Source organism: Oncorhynchus masou, chromosome 31 (genome assembly GCF_036934945.1).
Source record: "Oncorhynchus masou masou isolate Uvic2021 chromosome 31, UVic_Omas_1.1, whole genome shotgun sequence".
Classification (NCBI taxonomy): domain Eukaryota; kingdom Metazoa; phylum Chordata; class Actinopteri; order Salmoniformes; family Salmonidae; genus Oncorhynchus; species Oncorhynchus masou.
This window is the reverse complement of record NC_088242.1, coordinates 97,812,863-97,829,180: the sequence shown is the minus strand read 5'-3', so window position 1 is coordinate 97,829,180 and position 16,318 is coordinate 97,812,863. Positions and strand designations below refer to the sequence as shown.

The 16,318-nt window shown below is 46.6% G+C and overlaps 1 protein-coding gene across 8 annotated transcripts in view; it reads right to left on the bottom strand.

Annotated features, from left to right (window-relative positions):
* Positions 1–16,318, bottom strand: part of LOC135524802 (kinesin-like protein KIF1A) — a 183,425-nt gene that overhangs the window by 39,975 nt on the left and 127,132 nt on the right. For 3 of the 8 annotated variants that reach the window (XM_064952631.1, XM_064952633.1, XM_064952637.1), the window contains 8 exons: positions 15,113–15,231; positions 14,802–14,887; positions 13,071–13,206; positions 11,978–12,143; positions 11,740–11,830; positions 11,459–11,577; positions 2,374–2,432; positions 538–646 (listed from right to left, as the gene is read on the bottom strand). In XM_064952631.1, coding sequence (XP_064808703.1) covers positions 538–646; positions 2,374–2,432; positions 11,459–11,577; positions 11,740–11,830; positions 11,978–12,143; positions 13,071–13,206; positions 14,802–14,887; positions 15,113–15,231 — 885 coding nt within the window. The remainder of the gene's footprint in view (positions 1–537; positions 647–2,373; positions 2,433–11,458; positions 11,578–11,739; positions 11,831–11,977; positions 12,144–13,070; positions 13,207–14,801; positions 14,888–15,112; positions 15,232–16,318) is intronic. The other 5 variants (XM_064952632.1, XM_064952636.1, XM_064952638.1 and 2 more) reach the window with 4 other exon arrangements.

Below are 16,318 nucleotides of genomic sequence, written 5' to 3'. Positions count from 1 at the left end.
TCCACGTTGGGTAATACATTTCTAAATGTAAAATCGTCAGAGACTGCAGTCATCTTTAATTCATTTAGTTAACTCTTTCTTGAACTGCACTGTTGGTTTAAGGGCTTGTAAGTAAAGCATTTCACGGTAAGGTCTCCACTTGTTGTATTCGGCGCATGTGACTAATAAAGTTTCATTTGATTTTGATTATTTGATAATTAATAGATTATTAAGAGGATAATGTTATAATATTGATCATGGATTAAGCAGCGTCTGTTGAGGTGAAACTGGGGCTTTGCCTCTGCGTCTACAGTACCTTGTCTATGTTCCAATGTCCATACATCACTTACAATACATTCCCAAACAATTGTTTCCCTCTAGGTAGTATGGGGTAGTGTGAATATTGGAAGGTCGCCTATAGTAATCATTTGAGCGTGGTGAGATGGGATACATCATGGAATTTAATATAGAGCACATATATAAGGTTTCATATACACTATAGTAATTTAGTATTTATATATTGTGTGTATATATATAGTATCTCTGTGGAATACTCACTCTCCACTGGCCTCCAGTTCGCAGATCTCAAAGAACACCATGAGGTCATACTTGCAGTGACAGGGCCCGGCTGTAGGGCGCAGCAGGGTGGTCAGCTTGGTGGCAGGGACTAAAAGGAGGAGGTGAAGGGAGACCAGGTTATCACAACAAGAGACTCAGTCTTCAGTAGCAGGGAGCAGGGAGAGCTGCGAAAGGAAGAAAGGCTTAAAACAAGAGAGGAGGATGAGAATAACGCAGGGAGAGATGGAGGAACCACTCAGTACAGTCCGGCAGAAAGGCAGGGTAATCAATGCAGCAGTCATCCCTTAACAATACAAGGATGTACCTGTGAAAAATTACAATCTGCTAAAACTACCTGTAATTATTTGGGTATATTTACAATATTTCTCAAGGGAATAATGGAACAACGCTTCTGGATCAGGGTATTGTTACAAAGTAGCTCAGGTCCTACAGAAAGAGAGGTCAAGTTATGATCGATCAAAAGCACGCTAACTAACACAGATCTTTTAAAAAACGACAAGCAATAAATAATTGTTTATCATAACTACAGAAGCTGAAATCCCATAGATCCATTTGAGGAAGAGATCACAGGAGAAACTCTCGGGGAAAAGAAATCAACCAGACAGGATAACAGTAGACACACGACAAGGCACGAGAAGAGAGCCCGTGGAGAAATCCCTGAAACACAACCTCCTCTTTTTATATCAGTTGGTAAAACATCTATTTTCTTTTTTTATACTGAACTCAATTGATGACAGAATGTAGGTGCGACGCATGAATGTGTTTGTCTATGACTACAATGTATTTGGTCATCTATTGGTGCTAATTTAAGATGTCTGTTTCTTTATCTGATTTACAATTTATCATCTTGGCTACATTTCCACAGTTCAGCCCAAATTATGATATTTTCCCCAATTATTGGCAAAAGATCTGATCTGATTGGTCAAAAGTGCCATGAGATCAGATTTAGTCTGCCTGTGTAAACGCACATCAGAGTGATATAAAAAAGAGGTTAGTTTCAAGGGACTTTCATTGGCCCAGACACACAGACAGTAACCAACCCGGTTTCTGGGCTCTGATAACTGAACAGATAGAGAGGGGCGGGGCTGGAAGACTGGGTGGCCCCTCCCCCTCGAGGAGGAAAGAGGCGGCCAATCCGGCTGCGGACAGGGCGTGGCCTGACAGAGAGTCCACCAGCGCCCCATTGAACACCTCTGGGACCAGGTAGCGAATCAGCTCCAGCGTCTTCTCCCGGTCGGGCGGCGTGTCATCGTCTGCTACTTCACAGTCACACGTAGAGTAACACGTACCCAACAACATTGAACTGAGCTGACGTGACATTACACAACATAAGAGTACAGCCAGCAGCATCAAGCGTGACATTACATAGACTAACAGAACACGAGTACGGAGGCAATGCAACAGACATGCGCTGTAGGTAGCAACATAGAGTACTGTACACAGGCCATACAACAGAATGATACACACTGTGTGCTGTGTGCTGTGTGCTGTGTGCTGTGTGCTGTGTACTGTGTGCTGTGTACTGTGTGCTGTGTGCTGTGTGCTGTGTGCTGTGTGCTGTGTGCTGTGTGCTGTGTGCTGTGTACTGTGTGCTGTGTACTGTGTGCTGTGTACTGTGTGCTGTGTGCTGTGTGCTGTGTACTGTGTGCTGTGTGCTGTGTACTGTGTGCTGTGTACTGTGTGCTGTGTGCTGTGTGCTGTGTGCTGCTTCAAAATAAAAACAGACATATCTTTATGTAGATCCATTTTTTTTGGGGGGGGGGGGTTGAAGTCTATTTGTTTACGAAGACTGAATACAATGGTTCTGGTGCTTACCTGGTTTGGACAGGGGCATGACTTTGGGGAACTGCCTTCTGCAGGGACGCAGAGGGCTGCTGGGAGAGAGACAGGTACAGTAAGTTATACAGTATGTTACCGTCACATCAAAAAGACCGAAGATAAGTTTTCCCCCAGAGCCTTCGTTAAGCGTTAAGATTATCGTTAGAACCTTCTAGTAACTTCTAGTAACCGAGGTGTTTCCCAGAAACTTTGTTAGTACCTTGGTTCTTATAGGACGACTCCACTTCCTGATTTGGCCTCAATTTAGATTTGTTTAATAAAGAAGTGGCCATGACTGATTTAAAACATGATTTGGTTTCGTGTTTGCACACCTATTAGTTTTCTCATAAAATTATTTACAATATTTGTATATGAATTTCTACAATTTATAGATGGTTAAAGTTTTTTTTTTTTTTAATATAATTTATATTTTGTTTACTATTGGAATTTGAAAGTATTGTCCAATGTGCATTGTGTAATTTACAGATGGTCCCTGACGAGCCCCATAGGGATATCCAATGTCAACCCACATTTACCACAAAGGCCACATGGAACCGCACTCCGAATTTCTGACTTGTTGCCAGCTGTGGGCGGGATTGAAAAAAAATTCAACCTTCATTTGCATTGTGATGCAATCAAAACTCGGTTTTGGATGAGACTGGTCTTCATGACCAAAATTATCCTATTTATTTATTTATTTTTATACTTTGCAGTAAATTTTGGTCAGTGGAATAAATTGTTTCTGACTCATATTGACAGATGCTTTCCGAATGACACGTTTTGCTTTTAAGGGGCATGTTGCTCTTCAGAAACACGTTCGTGACGTCTATGATTGATCCAGATCATTTTCAACGCAGCCAAAGTGAATTGTTTATTATTTCTTCCGCTTATTACTTAATTCACACAGGATCTCCTCGAAACAAACTTGGCCGCCGATTAACGACAGAACGAAGTTGACAAAAAAAATACAAAATTACCAAAGCACTGCATCTCAGCACAAGAGGCGCCACTACAGTCCCTGGTTTGATTCCAGGCTGTATTACATCCGGCCGTGATTGGGAGTCACATAGGGCGGCGCACAATTGGCCCAGCGGAATCCGGATTTGGTCGAGGGTAGACCGTCATTGTAAATAAGTATTTGTTCTTAAATGACTTGCCTAGTTAAATAAAATAAAATTGTGTGTGAATGATGTGCCCAATCTGTGACTTAGTATTGGGTAAGCCTAATAAACTACCTCAATAGCCTATTTGCAACCATAGGTGGTTAATATATCTCCAGGAGACGATCCGTCACACACCTATCGAACGTTCTCTCTACGTGCTTGTTATGGGGGAAACACACCTATCGAACGTTCTCTCTACGTGCTTGTTTTGGGGGAAACACACCTATCGAACGTTCTCTCTACGTGCTTGTTTTGGGGCTTGTTTTGGGGGAAACACACCTATCGAACGTTCTCTCTACGTGCTTGTTTTGGGGGGGAAACACACCTATCGAACGTTCTCTCTACGTGCTTGTTTTGGGGGAAACACACCTATCGAACGTTCTCTCTACGTGCTTGTTATGGGGGAAACACACCTATCGAACGTTCTCTCTACGTGCTTGTTTTGGGGGAAACACACCTATCTTGTTTTGGGGAAACACACCTATCGTTCTCTCTACGTGCTTGTTATGGGGAAACACACCTATCGAACGTTCTCTCTACGTGCTTGTTTGGGGGAAACACACCTATCGAACGTTCTCTCTACGTGCTTGTTTTGGGGAAACACACCTATCGAACGTTCTCTCTACGTGCTTGTTCTCTCTATGGGGGGAAACACACCTATCGAACGTTCTCTCTACGTGCTTGTTTTGGGGAAACACACCTATCGAACGTTCTCTCTACGTGCTTGTTTGGGGGAAACACACCTATCGAACGTTCTCTCTACGTGCTTGTTTTGGGGGAAACACACCTATCGAACGTTCTCTCTACGTGCTTGTTTTGGGGGAAACACACCTATCGAACGTTCTCTCGTGCTTGTTTTGGGGGAAACACACCTGCTTGTTTTGGTTTTGGGAAACACACCTATCGAACGTTCTCTCTACGTGCTTGTTTTGGGGGAAACACACCTATCGAACGTTCTCTCTACGTGCTTGTTTTGGGGAAACACACCTATCGAACGTTCTCTCTACGTGCTTGTTTTGGGGGAAACACACCTATCGAACGTTCTCTCTACGTGCTTGTTTTGGGGGAAACACACCTATCGAACGTTCTTCTACGTGCTTGTTTTGGGGGAAACACACCTATCGAACGTTCTCTCTACGTGCTTGTTTTGGGGAAACACACCTATCGAACGTTCTCTCTACGTGCTTGTTTTGGGGAAACACACCTATCGAACGTTCTCTCTACGTGCTTGTTTTGGGGAAACACACCTATCGAACGTTCTCTCTACGTGCTTGTTTTGGGGGAAACACACCTATCGAACGTTCTCTCTACGTGCTTGTTTTGGGGAAACACACCTATCGAACGTTCTCTCTACGTGCTTGTTTTGGGGGAAACACACCTATCGAACGTTCTCTCTACGTGCTTGTTTTGGGGGAAACACACCTATCGAACGTTCTCTCTACGTGCTTGTTTTGGGGGAAACACACCTATCGAACGTTCTCTCTACGTGCTTGTTATGGGGAAACACACCTATCGAACGTTCTCTCTACGTGCTTGTTTTGGGGGAAACACACCTATCGAACGTTCTCTCTACGTGCTTGTTTTGGGGGAAACACACCTATCGAACGTTCTCTCTACGTGCTTGTTTTGGGGGAAACACACCTATCGAACGTTCTCTCTACGTGCTTGTTTTGGGGGAAACACACCTATCGAACGTTCTCTCTACGTGCTTGTTTTGGGGGAAACACACCTATCGAACGTTCTCTCTACGTGCTTGTTTTGGGGGAAACACACCTATCGAACGTTGTGCTTGTTTTGGGGGAAACACACCTATCGAACGTTCTCTCTACGTGCTTGTTTTGGGGAAACACACCTATCGAACGTTCTCTCTACGTGCTTGTTTTGGGGAAACACACCTATCGAACGTTCTCTCTACCTGCTTGTTTTGGGGAAACACACCTATCGAACGTTCTCTCTACGTGCTTGTTTTGGGGGAAACACACCTATCGAACGTTCTCTCTACGTGCTTGTTTTGGGGAAACACACCTATCGAACGTTCTCTCTACGTGCTTGTTTTGGGGAAACACACCTATCGAACGTTCTCTCTTGTTTTGGGGGAAACACACCTATCGAACGTGCTTGTTTTGGGGAAACACACCTATCGAACGTTCTCTCTACGTGCTTGTTTTGGGGAAACACACCTATCGAACGTTCTCTCTACGTGCTTGTTTTGGGGAAACACACCTATCGAACGTTCTCTCTACGTGCTTGTTTTGGGAAACACACCTATCGAACGTTCTCTCTACGTGCTTGTTTTGGGGGAAACACACCTATCGAACGTTCTCTCTACGTGCTTGTTTTGGGGAAACACACCTATCGAACGTTCTCTCTACGTGCTTGTTTTGGGGGAAACACACCTATCGAACGTTCTCTCTACGTTTTGGGGGAAACACACCTCGAACGTCTCTCTACGTGCTTGTTTTGGGGGAAACACACCTATCGAACGTTCTCTCTACGTGCTTGTTTTGGGGGAAACACACCTATCGAACGTTCTCTCTACGTGCTTGTTTTGGGGAAACACACCTATCGAACGTTCTCTCTACGTGCTTGTTTTGGGGGAAACACACCTATCGAACGTTCTCTCTACGTGCTTGTTTTGGGGAAACACACCTATCGAACGTTCTCTCTACGTGCTTGTTTTGGGGGAAACACACCTATCGAACGTTCTCTCTACGTGCTTGTTATGGGGGAAACACACCTATCGAACGTTCTCTCTACCTGCTTGTTTTGGGGGAAACACACCTATCGAACGTTCTCTCTACGTGCTTGTTTTGGGGGAAACACACCTATCGAACGTTCTCTCTACGTGCTTGTTATGGGGGAAACACACCTATCGAACGTTCTCTCTACGTGCTTGTTTTGGGGGAAACACACCTATCGAACGTTCTCTCTACGTGCTTGTTTTGGGGGAAACACACCTATCGAACGTTCTCTCTACTTGTGCTTGTTTTGGGTTTGGGGGAAACACACCTATCGAAACACACACCTATCGAACGTTCTCTCTACGTGCTTGTTTTGGGGAAACACACCTATCGAACGTTCTCTCTACGTGCTTGTTTTGGGGGGGGAAACACACCTATCGAACGTTCTCTCTACGTGCTTGTTTTGGGGGAAACACACCTATCGAACGTTCTCTCTACGTGCTTGTTTTGGGAAAACACACCTATCGAACGTTCTCTCTACGTGCTTGTTTTGGGGAAACACACCTATCGAACGTTCTCTCTACGTGCTTGTTTTGGGGGAAACACACCTATCGAACGTTCTCTCTACGTGCTTGTTTTGGGGGAAACACACCTATCGAACGTTCTCTCTACGTGCTTGTTTTGGGGAAACACACCTATCGAACGTTCTCTCTACGTGCTTGTTTTGGGGAAACACACCTATCGAACGTTCTCTCTATGTGCTTGTTTTGGGGGAAACACACCTATCGAACGTTCTCTCTACGTGCTTGTTATGGGGGAAACACACCTATCGAACGTTCTCTCTACGTGCTTGTTTTGGGGGAAACACACCTATCGAACGTTCTCTCTACGTGCTTGTTTTGGGGGAAACACACCTATCGAACGTTCTCTCTACGTGCTTGTTTCGGGGGAAACACACCTATCGAACGTCTCTACGTGCTTGTTTGGGGAAACACACCTATCGAACGTTCTCTCTACGTGCTTGTTTTGGGGAAACACACCTATCGAACGTTCTCTCTACGTGCTTGTTTTGGGGGAAACACACCTATCGAACGTTCTCTCTACGTGCTTGTTATGGGGAAACACACCTATCGAACGTTCTCTCTACGTGCTTGTTTTGGGGAAACACACCTATCGAACGTTCTCTCTACGTGCTTGTTTTGGGGGAAACACACCTATCGAACGTTCTCTCTACGTGCTTGTTATGGGGGAAACACACCTATCGAACGTTCTCTCTACCTGCTTGTTTTGGGGGAAACACACCTATCGAACGTTCTCTCTACGTGCTTGTTTTGGGGGAAACACACCTATCGAACGTTCTCTCTACGTGCTTGTTTTGGGGGAAACACACCTATCGAACGTTCTCTCTACGTGCTTGTTATGGGGGAAACACACCTATCGAACGTTCTCTCTACGTGCTTGTTTTGGGGAAACACACCTATCGAACGTTCTCTCTACGTGCTTGTTTTGGGGGAAACACACCTATCGAACGTTCTCTCTACGTGCTTGTTTGGGGGAAACACACCTATCGAACGTTCTCTCTACGTGCTTGTTTTGGGGGAAACACACCTATCGAACGTTCTCTCTACGTGCTTGTTTGTTTTGGGGTGAAACACACCTATCGAACGTTCTCTCTACGTGCTTGTTTTGGGGGAAACACACCTATCGAACGTTCTCTCTACGTGCTTGTTTGGGGGAAACACACCTATCGAACGTTCTCTCTACGTGCTTGTTTTGGGGAAACACACCTATCGAACGTTCTCTCTACGTGCTTGTTTTGGGGGAAACACACCTATCGAACGTTCTCTACGTGCTTGTTTTGGGGAAACACACCTATCGAACGTTCTCTCTACGTGCTTGTTTTGGGGGAAACACACCTATCGAACGTTCTCTCTACGTGCTTGTTTTGGGGGAAACACACCTATCGAACGTTCTCTCTACGTGCTTGTTTTGGGGAAACACACCTATCGAACGTTCTCTCTACGTGCTTGTTTTGGGGAAACACACCTATCGAACGTTCTCTCTACGTGCTTGTTTTGGGGGAAACACACCTATCGAACGTTCTCTCTACCTGCTTGTTTTGGGGAAACACACCTATCGAACGTTCTCTCTACGTGCTTGTTTTGGGGAAACACACCTATCGAACGTTCTCTCTACGTGCTTGTTTTGGGGAAACACACCTATCGAACGTTCTCTCTACGTGCTTGTTATGGGGGAAACACACCTATCGAACGTTCTCTCTACGTGCTTGTTTTGGCTTGTTTTGGAAACACACCTATCGAACGTTCTCTCTACGTGCTTGTTTTGGGGGAAACACACCTATCGAACGTTCTCTCTACGTGCTTGTTTTGGGGAAACACACCTATCGAACGTTCTCTCTACGTGCTTGTTTTGGGGGAAACACACCTATCGAACGTTCTCTCTACCTGCTTGTTTTGGGGGAAACACACCTATCGAACGTTCTCTCTACGTGCTTGTTTTGGGGGAAACACACCTATCGAACGTTCTCTCTACGTGCTTGTTATGGGGGAAACACACCTATCGAACGTTCTCTCTACGTGCTTGTTTTGGGGAAACACACCTATCGAACGTTCTCTCTACGTGCTTGTTTTGGGGTGAAACACACCTATCGAACGTTCTCTCTACGTGCTTGTTATGGGGGAAACACACCTATCGAACGTTCTCTCTACGTGCTTGTTTTGGGAACACACCTACACACCTCTCGAACGTTCTCTCTACGTGCTTGTTTTGGGGGAAACACACCTATCGAACGTTCTCTCTACGTGCTTGTTTTGGGGAAACACACCTATCGAACGTTCTCTCTACGTGCTTGTTTTGGGGAAACACACCTATCGAACGTTCTCTCTACGTGCTTGTTTTGGGGGAAACACACCTATCGAACGTTCTCTCTACGTGCTTGTTTTGGGGGAAACACACCTATCGAACGTTCTCTCTACGTGCTTGTTTTGGGGGAAACACACCTATCGAACGTTCTCTCTACCTGCTTGTTTTGGGGAAACACACCTATCGAACGTTCTCTCTACGTGCTTGTTTTGGGGGAAACACACCTATCGAACGTTCTCTCTACGTGCTTGTTTTGGGGAAACACACCTATCGAACGTTCTCTCTACGTGCTTGTTTTGGGGGAAACACACCTATCGTGCTTGTTTTGGGGAAACACACCTTCTCTCTACGTGCTTGTTTTGGGGAAACACACCTATCGAACGTTCTCTCTACGTGCTTGTTTTGGGGGAAACACACCTATCGAACGTTCTCTCTACGTGCTTGTTTTGGGGAAACACACCTATCGAACGTTCTCTCTACGTGCTTGTTTTGGGGGAAACACACCTATCGAACGTTCTCTCTACGTGCTTGTTTTGGGGAAACACACCTATCGAACGTTCTCTCTACGTGCTTGTTTTGGGGGAAACACACCTATCGAACGTTCTCTCTACGTGCTTGTTTTGGGGGAAACACACCTATCGAACGTTCTCTCTACGTGCTTGTTTTGGGGGAAACACACCTATCGAACGTTCTCTCTACGTGCTTGTTTTGGGGAAACACACCTATCGAACGTTCTCTCTACGTGCTTGTTTTGGGGGAAACACACCTATCGAACGTTCTCTCTACGTGCTTGTTTTGGGGAAACACACCTATCGAACGTTCTCTCTACGTGCTTGTTTTGGGGAAACACACCTATCGAACGTTCTCTCTACGTGCTTGTTTTGGGGGAAACACACCTATCGAACGTTCTCTCTACGTGCTTGTTTTGGGGGAAACACACCTATCGAACGTTCTCTCTACGTGCTTGTTTTGGGGGAAACACACCTATCGAACGTTCTCTCTACGTGCTTGTTTTGGGGGAAACACACCTATCGAACGTTCTCTCTACGTGCTTGTTTTGGGGGAACACACCTATCGAACGTTCTCTCTACGTGCTTGTTATGGGGGAAACACACCTATCGAACGTTCTCTCTACGTGCTTGTTTTGGGGGAAACACACCTATCGAACGTTCTCTCTACGTGCTTGTTTTGGGGGAAACACACCTATCGAACGTTCTCTCTACGTGCTTGTTTTGGGGGAAACACACCTATCGAACGTTCTCTCTACGTGCTTGTTTTGGGGGAAACACACCTATCGAACGTTCTCTCTACGTGCTTGTTTTGGGGGAAACGTTCTCTCTACGTGCTTGTTTTGGGGAAACACACCTATCGAACGTTCTCTCTACGTGCTTGTTTTGGGGGAAACACACCTATCGAACGTTCTCTCTACCTGCTTGTTTTGGGGGAAACACACCTATCGAACGTTCTCTCTACCTGCTTGTTTTGGGGGAAACACACCTATCGAACGTTCTCTCTACCTGCTTGTTTTGGGGGAAACACACCTATCGAACGTTCTCTCTACCTGCTTGTTTTGGGGAAACACACCTATCGAACGTTCTCTCTACGTGCTTGTTTTGGAAACACACCTATCGAACGTTCTCTCTACGTTTTGGAAACACACCTGTGACGTGTGCTTGTTTTGGGGGAAACACACCTATCGAACGTTCTCTCTACGTGCTTGTTTTGGGGGAAACACACCTATCGAACGTTCTCTCTACGTGCTTGTTTTGGGGGAAACACACCTATCGAACGTTCTCTCTACTTGTGCTTGTTCTCTCTATGGGGAAACACACCTATCAAACGTTCTCTCTACGTGCTTGTTTTGGGGGAACACACCTATCGAACGTTCTCTCTACGTGCTTGTTTTGGGGGAAACACACCTATCGAACGTTCTCTCTACGTGCTTGTTTTGGGGGAAACACACCTATCGAACGTTCTCTCTACGTGCTTGTTATGGGGGAAACACACCTATCGAACGTTCTCTCTACGTGCTTGTTTTGGGGGAAACACACCTATCGAACGTTCTCTCTACGTGCTTGTTTTGGGGGAAACACACCTATCGAACGTTCTCTCTACGTGCTTGTTTTGGGGGAAACACACCTATCGAACGTTCTCTCTACCTGCTTGTTTTGGGGGAAACACACCTATCGAACGTTCCTCTACGTGCTTGTTTTGGGGGAAACACTCTTTGGCTTGTAAAAAATAACGACGACTCCGGTACGATCAACGTAACACTTAGGTTAAATCGCAAGTGGGCAATGAGGCCCTGTCCATTACAATGTACATAGTGACGAGAGTGACCAGCGACTACTGTACCTGATCAGGTCCTTGCACAGAGCAGGGAAGGGCTGTCTCTGGTAGTGACCAAACACCTCAAACACCATAGGCTGGGTCTTGATATAGTCCACAAAGGATTTGGTGACCTCTACAGCAATCTGTTAAACCAATAAATAGATAGCTAGTGATAAATATTTGAGAAACAAAAGCATATCTAACCATCACATTTGTGTATTTCATTCTTCATGCCACCTGCATACTACAGTATTTACTGTAAAACACAGAGCTTTATAATTAAATGTGATGGATCGACTGCTTACGTTCTGTACGTGGTAGAAGCCCAGAGGAGGGCCTCGCCCTGTGTTCTTCAGAGGCTCTGTGGAAAAGGCCTCATCGTGACAGTGGATGAAACTGTAGGTAAACGCGAGAGAGAGAGAGAGAGAGAGAGAGAGAGAGAAAGGGCTTGTTAGCTACCACTCACAGTCTGTTACGGAGGGTCTAATAGATCTGTTGATCTGAAAGATCTTAGGACCTGCAAAAACAACAACAACAACTTACTTGAACTGGCAGAAGATGTCCGCGTACTCTGCGGAGATGCTCGAGGCCTGGAGGACCGTCACTCTGAAGGTGAAGATGTTACCTATTCTCAGGTGTTCCAGGGTTCCGTCCAGAGCTCCTCCCTCCAGGTTGGTCTTCAGGGGGCTCTCCAACTCATCTGGACTGGCTACAGGAGGGGGGAGAAGAGACATCGAGTATATGTAGTGTGCGAATTCTCTCTGTAATACACTACCCTACCTCCTTACAACTGTATATCTTCAGTGAATCTGTTGGTTTCACTCTCATAAACACACTGCCTACCCGTACATAAATACATTTGACATAATGAATATAAGTACTGTACACGCAGACAGACCACACCCGCACAAACAGTTTGATGAGAGACCACAGCAGCCGAGGACATTCAGTTTGATAAGAGACCAAAGCGGCTGAGGAGAGACAGTTTGATGAGACATCACAGCGGCTGAGGAGAGACAGTTTGATGAGACATCACAGCGGCTGAGGAGAGACAGTTTGATGAGACATCACAGCAGCTGAGGAGAGACAGTTTGATGAGACATCACAGCAGCTGAGGAGAGACAGTTTGATGAGACATCACAGCGGCTGAGGAGAGACAGTTTGATGAGACATCACAGCAGCTGAGGAGAGACAGTTTGATGAGACATCACAGCAGCTGAGGAGAGACAGTTTGATGAGACATCACAGCGGCTGAGGAGAGACAGTTTGATGAGACATCACAGCAGCTGAGGAGAGACAGTTTGATGAGGTACCACAGCAGCTGAGGAGAGACAGTTTGATGAGGTTCCACAGCGGCTGAGGAGAGACAGTTTGATGAGACATCACAGCAGCTGAGGAGAGACAGTTTGATGAGGTACCACAGCAGCTGAGGAGAGACAGTTTGATGAGGTTCCACAGCGGCTGAGGAGAGACAGTTTGATGAGACATCACAGTGGCTGAGGAGAGACAGTTTGATGAGACATCACAGCGGCTGAGGAGAGACAGTTTGATGAGACATCACAGCAGCTGAGGAGAGACAGTTTGATGAGACATCACAGCAGCTGAGACAAGAGACTACACAGCCAGTGGTCGTTACCCGCACAATTGTTGTTGTTGACCTCATCGGCCGAGGGTTCCATCCCTGAGTTCTGCCCCTCCCCTTCCACGAAACGCAGCTCTTCCTGGGACTCCCCGGTATGGGATAGACCAGTGGGGCACGACTCAGCCTGGAACTGACCACAAGGGACAGCATACAGTTAGCAAAGCTGGGAGGTCGGCCTAGTCATTGACTAGCCACAAGATAGCATACAGTCAACAAAGCTGGGAGGTAGGCCTAGTCACAAGATAGCATACAGTCAACAAAGCTGGGAGGTCGGCCTAGTCACTGACTAGCCACAAGATAGCATACAGTCAACAAAGCTGGGAGGTCGGCCGAGTCACTGACTAGCCACAAGATAGCATACAGTCAACAAAGCTGGGAGGTCGGCCGAGTCACTGACTAGCCACAAGATAGCATACAGTCAACAAAGCTGGGAGGTAGGCCTAGTCACTGACTAGCCACAAGATAGCATACAGTCAACAAAGCTGGGAGGTCGGCCGAGTCACTGACTAGCCACAAGATAGCATACAGTCAACAAAGCTGGGAGGTAGGCCTAGTGACTGACTAGCCACAAGATAGCATACAGTCAACAAAGCTGGGAGGTCGGCCTAGTCACTGACTAGCCACAAGATAGCATACAGTTAGCAAAGCTGGGAGGTAGAACTAGTCACTGACTAGCCACAAGATAGCATACAGTTAGCAAAGCTGGGAGATCGGCCGAGTCACTGACTAGCCACAAGATAGCATACAGTCAACAAAGCTGGGAGGTCGGCCGAGTCACTGACTAGCCACAAGATAGCATACAGTCAACAAAGCTGGGAGGTCGGCCGAGTCACTGACTAGCCACAAGATAGCATGCAGTCAACAAAGCTGGGAGGTAGCCTAGTCAAGCTGGGAGGTCGGCCTACCTCCTACCTCGGCCTACCTCCTACCTCGGCCTACCTCACTGACTAGCCACAAGATAGCATACAGTTAGCAAAGCTAGTGGGGGCAGCCTAGCCACTGACCGTTAGCAAAGCTAGTGGGGGCAGCCTAGCCACTGACCGTTAGCAAAGCTAGTGGGGGCAGCCTAGCCACTGACCATTAGCAAAGCTAGTTGGGGCAGCCTAGCCACTGACAGTTAGCAAAGCTAGACGGGGTAGCCTAGTCACTGACCGTTAGCAAAGCTAGTGGAGGCAGCCTAGCCACTGACCATTAGCAAAGCTAAGAGAGATAGCTCATAGATTTACATATAGATACTTTAGACATCGTATCGGTCCCATTAGGGTGTCTGTGAGAGCATGGTCAGCGCCAAAGGATGCCATCTCTATTTTGAAGTAGTACATTTTCTTCTACTAATACTTCTATGAGTTGGTAAATAAACTGAAAGGGTGCATACTGCCCTCTAGAGGGTGTAGTCTGAACAGGTTTAAAGACAATGTTGATGATTTACTACCACCTGCAGTTATGGAATGTTTGCTCACAAGTACAATTAATTGGCTGATGTCGCCTGATGACCTGGATGGAATCATGTGATCCTTCCATAACCCATAGGAAGTCCCACCCAGCTGACCACTTCAAAATGGTGAACATACTCAATGACGCTCAAGCTTTTGAGCACCAGAGTCCTCTATCTATCTCCATGAGGTAACTCCCGACAGTTAGCTAGTAAAACTAGGGGAGCCACATAGGCACTGACGAGAGAAAACAGTGCCCGATATCCTCTGTGGGTGTGCTCGGGAGACGTACCTTCTCAAACTCCCGGTCCTCGAAGGTGATCTTGGCAGTGCCAGACTGACGGACACCGGAGCCGTAGTCAGGTGCCTCCTCGTCAGCTGGAGGGAAACACAAAACACCTTCACTTGACTTCCTCTAGAAGTCACACTCAGTCTGTCCTAGAGTTGATCCCTACCTGAGCTAATATACTGGCTGCAATGTAGGTCTTATGAAGTTCCATGTACTGTACAGCTCCCTACACTTTATGTTAGGCTATTAGCTTGTTGGCTGTATTGAGTTTGATTGATTGTAATGTGGGTGGAGGTCTATGGTCCAGGTTTTACCTGAGATTGCCTGTACAGCCACCCTGAGAAATCCTTTGACCTCTCCCTTCTCACTGATGACGGCCACACGATGGACCAGGGGCACAGGGTACAGCAGGTTACTCAGGTACACAAAGGCTCTGTAGGGGAGGGACACAGGCACACAGGGAGAGGGAGAGGTGCAGAGAGGGGGGGAGAGGGAGAGAGAGAGAGAGAGAGAGAGAGAGAGAGAGGAAGAGAGAGCGAGAGAGAGGACGAGAGAGGAAGAGGGGGGAGACAGGGACACAGGGAGAGAGAGAGAGAGGTGCAGAGAGGGGAGAGAGAGAGCCAGTGAGAGAGAAAAGAGAAGAGAGAGAGAGAGCGAAAGTACCATTAGAGAGCTCAGAGAGACCAGAACAGTGAGAGAGATAACGTACAGAGATAATGAGATAATAACGGAACATTAACACAGCACGAGACAAACACACCAAGCTGCAAAGCAACCAAACAGAAGCCGGGACTGCACTCGACTGGACAGCTCTGGTGATGACCATGGCTACCCTTTGCTATCCCCTCTCTGGGTGTGTCTGGTCAACATAATAGCTTTAGGTCAAGATAACAGAGGGACAATTAAGGAGCAGGAGGGAGGCTGTGTTTTTAGTTTTTGAGAGCTTGGTGAGGCTAAGGAGCATGTTATGCCGAAGGTGAAACTACTGTATGTCTGCTCTCTCTCTCTCTCTCTCTCTCTCTCTCTCTCTCTCTCTCTCTCTCTCTCTCTCTCTCTGTCTCTCTCTCTCTCTCTCTCTCTCTCTCTCCCTCTCTCTCCCTCTCTCTCTCTCTCTCTCTCTCTCTCTCTCTCTCTCTCTCTCTCTCTCTCTCTCTCTCTCTCTCTCATACATATATATATATAGGTGAAGCTTCAACTGACTGCGACACATAGCCTACAGTAGGCCTATGGCTTGATGGGGACAGACACCTCGGAATCCATTCAGTCTGTCTGTCTGTCCAGCCAACTACAGCATGGGGAGAGCTCATCACTACATCCTTTACAAGTAACAATACAGTGAAATCTTAGACGCTGTCAGGATTTGGCCAGGGTTGTTCCGGTTTTTGGTCACTAGATGCCCCCATTGTGCTTTTTGACCTTTTGTTTTCCCTTGATCCCCATTATTATTTGCACCTGTGCCTCGTTTACCCTGATTGTATTTAAACCCTTAGTTTTCCTCAGTTCTTTGCTCTGTGTTTGTA